This window comes from Leptodactylus fuscus, chromosome 5 (genome assembly GCF_031893055.1).
Source record: "Leptodactylus fuscus isolate aLepFus1 chromosome 5, aLepFus1.hap2, whole genome shotgun sequence".
Lineage (NCBI taxonomy): Eukaryota > Metazoa > Chordata > Amphibia > Anura > Leptodactylidae > Leptodactylus > Leptodactylus fuscus.
Window position 1 is genome coordinate 174,842,974 of NC_134269.1, and position 14,007 is coordinate 174,856,980.

The 14,007-nt window shown below is 40.8% G+C and overlaps 1 protein-coding gene across 1 annotated transcript in view; it reads left to right on the forward strand.

Annotated features, from left to right (window-relative positions):
• SLIT3 (slit guidance ligand 3) overlaps window positions 1-14,007 on the forward strand; it is a 394,890-nt gene that overhangs the window by 357,817 nt on the left and 23,066 nt on the right. The window contains 3 exon segments of the mRNA XM_075274737.1: window positions 8,546-8,643; window positions 11,355-11,494; window positions 13,690-13,783. Of these exon segments, the coding sequence (XP_075130838.1) occupies window positions 8,546-8,643; window positions 11,355-11,494; window positions 13,690-13,783 (332 nt within the window).

Below are 14,007 nucleotides of genomic sequence, written 5' to 3' on the forward strand. Positions count from 1 at the left end.
TCACCCCAGCCCTGCAGATAGATAGGTTATTGTCACCAGATCCAGCATATCACCCCAGCCCTGCAGATAGATAGGTTATAGTCACCAGAACCAGCATATCACCCCAGTCCTGCAGATAGATAGGTTAGTGTCACCAGAACCAGCATATCACCCCAGCCCTGCAGATAGATAGGTTAGTGTCACCAGAACCAGCATATCAACTCAACCCTGCAGATAGATAGGTTAGTGTCACCAGAACCAGCATATCACCCCAGCCCTGCACATAGATAGGTTAGTGTCACCAGACCCAGCATATCACCCCAGCCCTGCAGATAGATAGGTTAGGGTCACCAGACCCAGCATATCACCCCAGCCCTGCAGATAGATAGGTTAGGGTCACCAGACCCAGCATATCACCCCAGCCCTGCAGATAGATAGGTTATTGTCACCAGATCCAGCATATCACCCCAGCCCTGCAGATAGACAGGTTATTGTCACCAGATCCAGTATATCACCCCAGTCCTGCAGATAGATAGGTTAGTGTCACCAGAACCAGCATATCACCCCAGCCCTGCAGATAGACAGGTTATGGTCACCAGATCCAGCATATCACCCCAGCCCTGCAGATAGATAGGTTAGGGTCCCCCGAATCAAATGTTGTTTTCACCTTGAATAACCAGAAGCTAATAAATGCAACCTTTAGACCCTGGACTATATAGTCTGTCGCATAGTAAAACTGGCCATACACATGAAACTAAAGCTGATAAGAATGTATGATTGTATGGTTGTATGATCTTTGGGTAGAATTTGACAAGGAATGATTGTCTTAGCCCAAAAATAACACCCTGGCATCATCTGTATAGAAGTCCTCTGTGTGTGAAATGTTCGTCCCATACACAGGCGAAAGGTCCTCTGTTTTCATGAAGAAACTTTCCAGAACATTGACAGAAAGATCCTTCATCCTTCCCCCAATATCAGTGACCATGTTTGACCATTTTGAATGACTGTAAAGACCAATATGGACTAAAATGTGTATAAATCTACAAAGAGAACATTTCGGCAATCACTTGCTCATCCAATTTCTATGACCACCATTAGATTGTAAGATAATGGATTTCTTAAAAAATGAGAAACTACCTTCTTCTACCTGAGGGATAACTCATGTGATATCATAATTTACTTTCTTGTTCAGAAAACCGCTCCTCACATAGTATTAGGTTGGAGAAGCACATATATTCTTGATATACGGCCCACTGTTGCTGCAGAGATTTTTTGTTCCCATGAATCATTTTTATACAATGACTTCTTGGCTCCTAGTTAGGAAACTACCACTGTATATTTCTGGTGTATTTCTGCTGTCTGCTTAGATTTTTTTTTTAAGTTTAATACATGTATAAAAACTAATAAAATAATAAATTCATGTCTAAAATCATTATTTTCATTGGATAAGAACTATACATAATGAAGTGTAACAGCGCCACCTATGGGTGACTGAGGTAGTATTTACTATATGTACTTCATGTTAGCAGAGGAGACTGACGTTACAGTGAAATACCGCTATATTTCCAGCTACTAGTTATACTTTGTTGAGTTATTGCCATGTCTTTCATTAGGTCCTGGTTGTCAGCAAGAATTTGTTTTGAGAATGGCGGCAAATGGATCCATCACTCAGTTGTGTTAACCCATTCTGGTTGTGGTCAGTTTTGGTTTTTCATCCCTGCCTTCCAAAAGCCATAACTTTTTTTTTTGGTTTTCTATCAGCTTTGCCATATGAGAGCTTGTTTTTAAGCAGTTGCTATTTACCAGATCTGTCTGACTCTATTCATTTATTGTAAACCATAACCCCCAAGACAATATCCTATATCAGTGATGGCAAACCTTTTAGAGACCGAATGCCCAAACTGCAGCCCAAAACCCACTAATTTATTGCAAAGTGCCAATTTAACCATAATACTGTGTGGATCCACGGACAATTACGGACCTGCAAAATATGGTCATGTGAACTTTGTACATTATTTGGCATAATTTTGAACAATGTAATATTGTACATACATATACAGTACAATCTGCTCCACAGTGGCCCCCACACAGCACAATTTGCTCCACTGTGATCCCTGCCCAGTACAATCTGCTCCACAGTGGCCCCCACACAGTACAATTTGCTCCACAGTGATCCCCACCCAGTACAATCTGCTGCAAAGTGGCCCCAACACAGTACAATTTGCTCCACAGTGATCCCCACCCAGTACAATCTGCTGCAAAGTGGCCCCCACACAGTACAACTTGCTCCACAGTGATCCCCACCTAGTACAATCTGCTGCAAAGTGGCCCCCACACAGTACAATTTGCTCCACAGTGATCCCCACCCAGTACAATGTGCTGCAAAGTGGCCCCCACACAGTACAACTTGCTCCACAGTGATCCCCACCTAGTACAATCTGCTGCAAAGTGGCCCCCACACAGTACAATTTGCTCCACAGTGATCCCCACCCAGTACAATGTGCTGCAAAGTGGCCCCCACACAGTACAACTTGCTCCACAGTGATCCCCGCCCAGTACAATCTGCTGCAAAGTGGCCCCCACACAGTACAATTTGCTCCACAGTGATCCCCACCCAGTACAATCTGCTGCAAAGTGGCCCCCACACAGTACAACTTGCTCCACAGTGATCCCCAACTAGTACAATCTGCTGCAAAGTGGCCCCCACACAGTACAATTTGCTCCACAGTGATCCCCGCCCAGTACAATCTGCTGCAAAGTGGCCCCCACACAGTACAATCTGCTCCACAGTGATCCCCACCCAGTACAATGTGCTGCAAAGTGGCCCCCACATAGTATAATCTGCTCCACAGATGAGAGCCCACACAGAGAGGGCTCTGAGTGCCACCTCTGCCATGCATACCATAGGTTCGCCATCATAGCCCTATAATCAGGATGAATTTCAGATTATACAGACGACATTCATGGCCACGACATCCCTTTGCTAATCATGTAAAATCATGTTTGGTATGTATTTCTGTTACATGGATGTTTCATTAGATACATGAAAAGCTTGGATGAAATCTAATGACACAGAAAATATACATAGCCTTACAAGTTGTCCACAGAACACAATATAATCTGATTATTCTGGATCTATATGTGTAACTTAATTATACTCAATCCAGTATGTGGGGAAGATACATACATTATAGGAAAAGCTAAGTGACAATATGTTTTGCAAAATGTGTACTGAGAATCGATAATTTAATTTTATACCAAAGCAGATGACATCTGGAGCGAGTCTCGGTCTTTGAAACTTCATCCTATTCATCTCCTACGGTGAATGACTTACAGACCTCAGTACACGGCAGAGCTTTGAGATCACTGCACGAACGTTCCAATAAATTGTCATGATTTTGGTTGTAGACCTCCACTTCTAATCATTTGGAACGTCTCAGCAATTTCCCTTATAGAAAACTTGGTATGGCCTCCTGTGGGGGCTTCTAATGTAGCTGTTCAGAGAAATAGCTTAAGTGTGTTGTTAAACGTAAACTATTCACTGGCACAGCTTGCCGGCCAGCATGTCCTATAGAGAGCCAACAAGTTAAAACAGAAGCTGCCCCAAACTGCTAAGAATTTCTTTGGCACGTAGCCTTACCCAAACACATGTGCCAGCACTGCAATCTGAGTAACAATCCCAAGCCTTTGCCAACGGGTATCTGATTTTAGCTGCTGATTTTGTTATGTTATTTTGCATTAAGCTCCTTGTATTCATTCTGAATGGCAATTTAGATAAACAACATGTGAAAAATAATATCCCAGACGCCGAATTCCACTGGTGGGATAGAAATCATGGTATTAGTAATGCAGATTTGCACACGTATTTGATAGTGATATAGCCTTTATAGAGTTTGTATAGTCATTTGCATAGACAAATCTGTTACAATGGTCTCCGCCACATTACACACGTGGTTAATCTTCGGTGACAATATGTTAATCTAATTATTATTTAAAAGAAGTGTTTTATTCCAAAATCAGCTAAATCCTGCTGTCTACTGCTAAGCTGGCATAGAAATTCAATTTTAGTTGGCAGGCCTTGAGGATTTAGCAGGATTTAATATCTATGGCATCTGCCAGACAGGAACATCAGGAGATGCCGCTACTAGACAGTTTGGGCTTTTTCTCACCCCTTTATTCATATAATATGTATTTTTAGCCAAGCTGGACAATCATCTTAGTTGGGGAATTGGGGCAGATTGTTTAGTTAACGGTAAGGCTGAGTTCACATGGGGTATTTTGGTCAGGATTTTGAGGAAGAATCAATTAAAATTGACATAATTGAAATCAATGGGAGCCAGTCAGTTCTTTTTTCTGTTAGTTCCAGCTCACGGAAAAAAGAAGCGGCATGCTCATTCTTCAGGCGGATTCGCCTTGCGACATCCGCCTGAAGACACTCCCTTCTAGGCCCATTCATTTGGTCCTAATCCGGAGCAGAGTGCACTGCACCGGCATTCAGTCGCGGCTACCCGTTTTTTGGACCGGAATCTGAGGCGGACTCCGCATCAAATTCTGGTCCAAAATACCCCGTGTTAACCCAGCCTTATAGTGCTGTCAAAAAAAGTTGCCCCTCCAGGTGTTCCCTATTTCCAAAGATGTGTTACAATAAGGGGTTCCGATTTTTAAACAAATTAGGTAAGAGCGAAATCAAAGTAGCTCCATTGGTGATATGACAGACGGCGCCACTATACTCTGGGCCATAGGTGTCATGTTGAAGCTCGTGGGTCCCAATGCAAAATCTGTAACAGGCTCCCTACCTACCTTGTGCCATTTAGAGTCTTGCTATATTTTATGTGTTAGAGGAACTTTTGGGGCCCCCTCAGAGTCCGGGGCCTGGTAGCAACTACTATCGCTGCAAAACCTTTAGCTACTCCACTGGATCTAGTGAGCTCCGCTTCCTCTTCATTGCCCCCCAACGACTATTTCATTCATTTTATACTAGCTGTGCCTGGTGTTGCAGCTCAATCCCTTTGACTAGGGTTGAGTTGTAGAGCGCTACCATAACGGGCACTACAAAATTTCGAGAGCTGTGCCCAATAATGAATGGTACGTTGCACTTGCTGGCCCACTGTGGCCAGTTCAGCCAACTGATCTATGAGGATACAGGGACCCTCACAGATCTGAAGGTGGCCTACGTAAAAAATTAAGGCCATTAATATCAAATTCAGAGAAAACCTCTTTAATAGCTGTGGCTTCCTTGTAAAAATTCACTAAATTGTCTTCGGGAATTTATTTTGGAAGTTAGAACGATACATTTCCCAAAAGTCTCTTTACCTAAAATTTGTATTGGTTTTCAGAGATTTTAGGCATGACAGATCTTTCCCCATATTTTACAACGACAATATGTTAGAGGAAGGAAGATATTTTCCATAATTTTTCTTCAATCGTACTCATGAATGAGTCGCCATCAACTTTGTGATCACAGCAAGTTATCCTCTACTGTGTATAATAATAACTGACATCCCTCTGCTAAATTCTGTCGGCTACGGCCAAGACGTGTATTACAGGATAAAACGATAAAGGACAATGTATTATACTCAGGGTGGTCATAAATCATTTGGATACAAATAAAAATGAGGCTTAAGAGTGCCAAGTAGGCCTAAATTACTACCAAGCAGCAACTCATGATTTATTAACAAGGACAAGAAAGTCACTAAAAAGTGCAGCTGGCGTTCCAGGTTCCTATTTGATTGTATGCCAGATAGAGTCAGGCTGGCAGAAATGATAATAGCAGATAATGTCGGAGAGTGTCTGGCAGAAATAGATCTACTGTACTACGAGGACCAAATGCCTTTTTTAGGCATTGAACAAATGGATAATTGGGTTTAGTATAATACATTACATCCACTGTGCTGGAAAGTCTCTACGTTAGGGCACAGACGTCTCTGCTTTAAGCAGCTGATGTCAACTCGGTAGGTTTGCCTTTCACGCTATTGTACAGGTAGATGTCATTTATTGCAAATAATGGGCTTCTATTTTGGATAGGTTTGCTGTAGCAGTGCACAAACTTCTACATTAAACACAGTAAAACCTGTAAACTATCAGAAACACATGTATGTGCATGATAAAACAGTGGTGAAGTTAAAGGGGTTTCCCAGGATTGTGATAGTGATGACCTATAGCTATGCTAGGTCATCAGTAAGAGATCAGCGGGGTCCAACATCTGCCAGTCCCTGCTGATCAGCTGCTTGAAGAGGCATGTCTGTATCACTGCTGAGGCCAGTGATCGGTGGTATCAAACACTGCATGTCATCGATGGGGGATTTATCTACCACATTTCCCCGTTTTAGTAAATTTTTTTATTTATTTTTTTTATTATGAATGACCCTTTAACAATGTAAAGATAGTAGATTCTTTAAAATATACAAAGATAAAATATATACAAGTTACATTTTGATATTAAAGATACAGTGCTTATACAAAAAAAGATGAACTAAAATGTCAAAGAATGCAAACCAGAAATTCTTAGAGTCTCTTCTGACTCTACGTTGTACAAACGTTGTAGCCTTTGTCCTTCTAATACATGAACAGCTTTGTATGCTCTGAAGCAATGTCTACTTTTTCAGATGTTTATGCTCTGAATTTCATATTTTTCAATGTAATAATTTAAAAAACCTGGTTACAATACAATGATAAATCTGCCCCTACTTGTTCTCTACATGACTAACCTTAAAGGGGTTGTCCCATCACAAGGATCCTATCTATACTGCTTGTTAATGTGGATGTAAGACTTTTCCTAAATACACTGCTTCAGCAAAACTGCTTTGTTTGTCCACTATCTTACTTTATTCAATTCTTTGTGGCCACAGCCCTGACTTCGCTGCTCATGAGTCAAGTGATGTATCTGCTGCTCTCAGGGGGGAGGGAGGAGGGGCTAAGTGCACGGGAGTGAGCCTGTGTTTCTAGCTATTCCTGTGTCTATACCATGTGACCTAGCTCCCTGCTCTCAGATAGGGGAGAGGAGCTGCTTTCATTTCTTCTGTTCTCCCAGTTATCAGGCTAGCTAATTCAGTTGTGTTCATTATGGCAGAGACAGGCAGTCTCTGTATGTAACACAGAATGGAGTTGCTGCTGTCTGTACTTCATAGTCCAATATGGGTGGGCGGAGCTACACGCTAATTTGGGGGCGGAGTTAAATGGCAGGCTGCATGTGAAACCCCGCCCACCAAATGATGCAAGAAAGCAGGAAGAAAGAAGCTTTTACAGCAGTGAAGACTGCTGAGTATGCGACGTGGGAATACCCCTTTAAAGTGGTTGTCTTATGAAGACAACCCAACATTATGGGCTGGACAGCATAGAGGGAGTTCTGCGACCCTTGAGCTGTGTATTATATGGGCAATCACCATGCAAGGGGCGGTTCACAACGGTGTCCGTTTTGCGCATTCCACTGGGTTTCCGTCTTCAGCCCCGGCGTATCTGGACAGGGGACGGAGACCCAGTGATCAGCTTTAAAACCCATTCACTTGAATGGGTTTGTAAAGGTGACTGTCGGTGTCTGCCTGCCGCCTGAAGATGGAAACCCAGCGGAATGGACAAACCGGAACACCAGGCACCAGTGTGAACCGCCCCTAATACAGCATTTTCCATGCGTGGGGATCTGCAGAAGAAATTCCTAGTTGGCTGTGGCTTCTACTAGCAGAATAAATTTGGCTTTTATAAGGCGTTGTCCTTGAGCAGACAAACCCTTTATGTTCTAGTCACTGTAACCTGGTCCAAAACGCCAATATAATATCACGTCCATTAATTCCAAGAGGTTCTTTCTCTAGCCCAGGAGTGGACATAACATTTTATAACACCTGTCATTCCAGAAACAAAAAGTAATGTACACAGTCCTAGTTTACAAGACCATTTCATATTATATGTGTACTATGGGCTTAGGTAGTAGCTATAATACAATGTAATGACGTAAATGTCCTTGAAGAAATTGGTTTCCAAGGAATTTTTAAAGCTGAGAAAGTCAGCAGTGAGTCTAATGATCCGAGGAAAAGGGTTGTATAAGATGTGTCACCTACAGGATGTATTCAGGAGGTGGGAGTGCAAGTATGTAATGAGGGAAGATGATAAATGTAGGTCGTTGGCAGAAGGTAAATCATGGATGGGGCTTTAGATGAAGATGAGAGCAGAAATGTGCAGCATGGTGGAGAACAGAGTAGTCACAATGTCTTATATTGGTTGTTTTTCAGAGCTCCAATCTCCTGCAGTCTTTCATACAGCTATAGTATTATATGATATCTCATATCCAAAGAGCTCCCCCTAGTGACATATACAAAGAAACATGATTTTATAATATTGCAAATATGTGGCCTCGAGATACATGGCCGGAATACCTAAGTTAGCACCTTCACTTTCCCTATATTTTTGTCACTCAGCTCTATAGAAACAATACTATTGTGTCTATTTACAATTATTGTTATTACGAGGAATGCTAATATCTAGCAGTATCCACATGAACATTGGTTTTATTGTTTTCAGAAATAATCAGCATTATTCACATTTTAAATCACAGCCCACTTTTTCCCATTTATAGGGCCGAGACTGTGACATCCCCATCAATGGTTGCATTCAGAATCCATGCCAGAATGGAGGGACCTGCCATACCAGTGACGCCAATAAAGATGGATTCAGGTAATTTAGCCATGTCTGGATTGTTTGCATTCGATCATCTGCTTTATGTACAAGATGTGTATGAAGAGTGTAAAGTGCTTGAGACTATATTCCGTGTCAGCAAGGGACTGAACGCTGCCTCATTAACCAATCATTAGTTAACAGATACACATTAGTGACTTCAGTATTGCCACTTAGCCGCGTGTATCATTAGACACAGCCTCTGGTTGTCCTGGAAATAAGCCAGTTGCCCTTCATAACCAGGCAGACTGTCTCTAAAGCCCAGATTCATTATTTTTCTGACATTTCAAATCCAAGTGTCTATGTGACCTGTTAAAAATGAATGTGTACTGAAGCATAGCTATGTGTAATAACTCAGGAGCAGGATTTCTAGAGACACCAGTGTAAATCACGCCCGATGCCTTCAGGTTCATTAGTAAATTCATGTTTGTTGTTTAGAATCCAAAAAGTATCACATTTCTGAGTAAAAGTAGGAGGCTCCTTGTCCTTGGTTCTCAGGTGATAGGTCACACATAGAACATACCTTATTATATGGCAAGAGTGAGCAGAACAATTGGAGATATCTCTTTACCTACAATTCTGAGTAAGGCTTGTGTCTGAAATGCAACTTGAGTTCATGTCTAGACATTGTTAATGGGAAAGTATTGAAATGTTGCTGACATGGTATTTAATGTCCGATTCTACTTCCTAATATGTTTACCTGGTAAATGAATAATATACAAAATTTGATATCTGTGATCAAAACAGAAAATGACATAAATGACTTGAAATATTAGAACTGAATTACTAGGGATGAATTGTTTTATTGAGTAGTGCAGGAAGCTTTTCTCCTAGTCAGAAGCAATGGAAACCTGATAGAACAGAGCCTTAAAGGGCTTTTCCCATCTCAGTTTTAGCAGTCTGTTCTTCTAACTTCCTGTATTCCTCCCACCTCTTCTTGCTAAAGGATTATAATAATTATGCAGATCGGATAATATGCAGATACTTGTAGAGAATGTACTCAGTGTTATCTGTGTATTTACATAGAGAGATAATAGACTCGGCTTTATCAGCAAACTGCAATTAGCTGAACGGTTGTCCTGCAAGAGCAGTGAGTGACGTCACTTGTCCTATAGGTAGGTGGTCATAGCAATACTGTGTAATGTAAGGAATAAGGTCACATAGCAGGCAAACAAAGCATAATTTCTAAAGCAATATATTTAGGAACAGTCTTCAATTTGCATGACCTACCAGTACAGATAGGATCCTTGAGATGGGAATACCCCTTTAAAGAAATACTAGAAATGACATTGTTTCAGAAACAACAGCCTTGCAGAATCCTCTGATAAACCCAGGGTTAAAGGGGCAGTCCCAGAGTTGATATGGATAGCTTATCTTTAGGATAGGTGATCGGTATCATATCAGTGGGTGTCTGACACCTAGTAACCACACAGAACAGCTCTTTGGGGGCACAGTATATGGAGCCATCTGCTTCACACTCCATACACTGTTGGATTTCACTGATCTAAAGTATTGTATGGACCAGCAATAGCAATTCTTAGACAACCCCATTAATTGTCTGCTGATCTGTTCTGTTTTGTCATGGAAAATCGGTAAGGGAGAGGGGCTTAGCCAAAGGACTGTGAAGAAGAAGTAGGGGACCTGGCTAAGTTGCTTAGATAAAGAGAGATTTTTTTTATAAATTTCTCAAGTTGAATTATAATACGAGACAACATAGGAGAAAAGAAAAGATGGCCATTTAAGGAGGACGTGCTAGGATATATTTGGTTTTTGTGCATTTTTATCTTGGGTTCTGATCAATACTGATACATGATACGTGTTTCTCTGCAATAGTGAGATGTGAAAATGTCTTTCCGTATGAAAGATTATAGAAAACTGGCAAACAAGCCATGAAAAAAGTTGCAATTTTTTCACAGTTTTTACGCAAAGTAAAAGGAACCTTTATTTTCTCAAAGTTCATTGACCCATTCAGTCTTCTGGTGCAAAAGATGCCAGAAATGTATCATACATTTTGGTGCACTGATCCAAGAGGATGTGCCTAATTTATGACGGGGACGGTTTTGATAAATCAGCCCAAATATATATATATATATATATATATATATATATATATATATATTTATCTTGTAAAACATTTCGAGGTTTAAGCACCATGCACGGGGCAATTGAATTAAGGCTTGTAGCTGTTAATCACCCGGACACCAGAGAAATACCCGCACAAGGAAATCTATGCAGACTTTTCTGTTTACCAGAAAGTAAATTAGATCATTTAGCAAAAACTGATAGTAACAAGAGAGCTAATGGAAGACAATAAATCACACTTCACAACGAGCCTATTTAAAGGTGCACCAGATACCGCTTTATAAATAAAAACAAGCCTACCTTCTTATCTTTAAAGGGACGTAACCTGAATATCATAAACAAGAATCGCTGAGGTTTTTCTGCTTCCTCCTTCTTATACGTGGTAGCATATGATACTGAATGGGGATGAAATGGTGAAAATATTAAAACTCGGCAAAATAAATCATAATGCTCATGTTGCCTGGTCTCTCCTGTATTGCACATATTTGCTAGCGCTGTGCACAATACACTTTCTGTATATTTAGCATTTCCATGTTTCTCACTGGTTAGAAGCTCATTGGTTTTGAAGGTTGAGTCTATTTCCTATGTTATACCATGTGACATTATGAGTCTTCTTACCTGTCCTACAGTTGTACGTGTCTCTTGGGATTTGAAGGTGAAAAGTGTGAGATAAATCCAGATGACTGTGAAGACAATGACTGCGAGAACAATGCTACCTGCGTAGATGGAATCAACAACTATGTCTGCCTCTGTCCACCTAACTATACAGGTATAGAATTGCTATGAAAACAGTAATATTGGATTATGCACATCTCAAGCCTAAGGTTGGATTCACACCTGTGCTCGTTCCCTGTTCAGACCCCACGAATGGGAACCAGGATGGAGGTGTCAACTTAGTATCGACTGTTTTGTTTTTTTTTTTGTTTTTTTTTACAAATTACCTTATATTCTAAATAGCAGAACAGGATTCCCATTAAAAAGGTTTTCTGACTCCAGATTTTCTTTTTTTCATACTAATGACCTATCCACAGGATAGGTTATAAGTATGGGATCTGTTGGGTTCTTACATCTGGATACCCCACGGATCAGTTGACGCAAAGGCCTCTGGGTGCCACTACTATTCAAGTAATAGGAGTGGCGTTGCACTATCTCAGAACCACCGTTATGCAGTGGATGGGGCTTCCGGCATCCTGACAGTGCTGCAATAGCTGATCTGTGCAGGGTCCACACATCAGATCACATATTCTCACATTTTCAATAAGTAATAGAAAAATTGATCTGGGGCCATAAAACCCCTTTAAGTGAAAGGTTCTAAACTACTTACCTAGCCTTTTAAGAATACAGTGCACCTGATAAAATCTGAAAACACACAGACTATAAAAATCACACTGACAGGTTCACTGATGTACTATAAATTGAGTCTTAATACACGTTTGAGACAGAGATATTCTAACCACCACAGTATTACCCCCTAATGGCAATGTCCCATTGACCTATGTCTATCTGTTGGCATTATATTTTATTGTAGTTAACACATAGGCTACATAGTTGTAAAAAAATACCCAACTCTTTAGGCCGGGGCCCCACGTGGCATAAACGCTGCGATTTGCCCCTGGCGTTTTACAGTCAGAGCAAAGTGGATGGGATTCTAGCAAATCCCATCCCCACTTTGTTGTAGAAACCGCACTGCAGACATGCCGCAATTTACATAACTGGCGCAGTTTTGGAGATCGCAGCAAGTCAATTATATCTACGGAAATGCCAGCGGTTTCCCCATAGGTATAATAGAAACAGAAAGTCACAAATATCACAGATTTTCTGCAGTTTGTAGTTCTTAACAGATTCAATATTATTAACTTCTGTTTTGGTCATGAACTACCAACCACCAAGACCAATCTGTGTATGTAACTACATAGAGTACAACGCTCTATTTCATTGCATGTGCATCTTTTCCTCTGCAGACTGAAGCCATTTTGCTTTCCTATTGAGCAGAGTTTTAATTGTGCAGAAATAATGCAGGTGATCGTCGCTGAATGCCAGGAGGCAAATGTCTGTCTGGCAATTCAGAGATATATTCCCTTTGTGAGCTGTGAAATGGGAATGTTGACCAGATGGTTGAAGGTCAATTCACTTTTCACATCCATATTGTCTGTGTATTACAGTTATTAGACCAGTGTCTTGCAAAAACAACCTGTATCTTTAATACTGCCAGGGATAAACTTTTACTTTTTTTTTTTTTCCAAAATGTCAGACATTACATGGGTACTGATATTGTCTAGAAGGACGTGTGGGCTCTGCTTGGCCTGTATTTTCGGGGTTGCCTCAACTTTGCCACAAAGAAAAATTAGTGATGTGAACAGTAAAAAAAAATGCCATACAAAGAAATTACCGTATATTGTAATATAATATAATTATACTAAAATATCAATTATACTGAAGGTCATGAGACATTTTCCTGTCTGCAGAACCAATATAGGCTACTGACTAAAGGGAAGCATCTGGTATATCCCACAGAGATTTCCTAATGTGCCAGAGAACCTATATGTGAGATACTGAAGGCTTCTATTTGTCAAAACACTTCTGACGGGTTTGACCGGTTTAGTTATCAAGTAGACTCCATGATGGATTTTGGTCTGAAATCTCTTTAGGGTATTTTACCGCAGATGGTAATGCGGCAGGAATGAACATACAAGACATCTTTATTAAGCAAATGATAGAGACTTTGTTTCACAGAACATATTACCCGTGGCCTAGATTTTGAGGACAGGGATGTTAAATTTCACCCTGGCCCTTTTTCTACCTGAGTGCCATTGGTTAATATGGAGAGCTCACACACAGTACTACACAGGTAGGCACCATAAAAGTATTAGCCAAACTCAGTCTATACCTTTAGCAGTGATTAGACTGGACATGTAAGTTCTATATACAATGCTGTATGTAAAAATGTTTGTATTCTCTTTGAAGGTGAACTGTGTGATGAAGTCATTGACCAGTGTATTTCTGAGCAAAACCTATGTCAGCATGACTCTAAATGTATCTCCTCTGACAAAGGATACAGGTGAGCATATCTATGAAGAACAGCTTAAAGAAGACCTTTTCTCATATCTGCCACAAGTGCTGCTCTTCTAATTTCAGCACAGTTGGAATTTTTCTCTGACCCCCGCCATTCCTGAGCAACAAGCACACTAAGTTTTGGTGCCTGATTTGCTACCTAAGCTCTGTAATGTCAGAAGGGCAGTGTCAGGCAGGGGGTGTGGTCCAGAGAACCAATCAGCAGCAGAC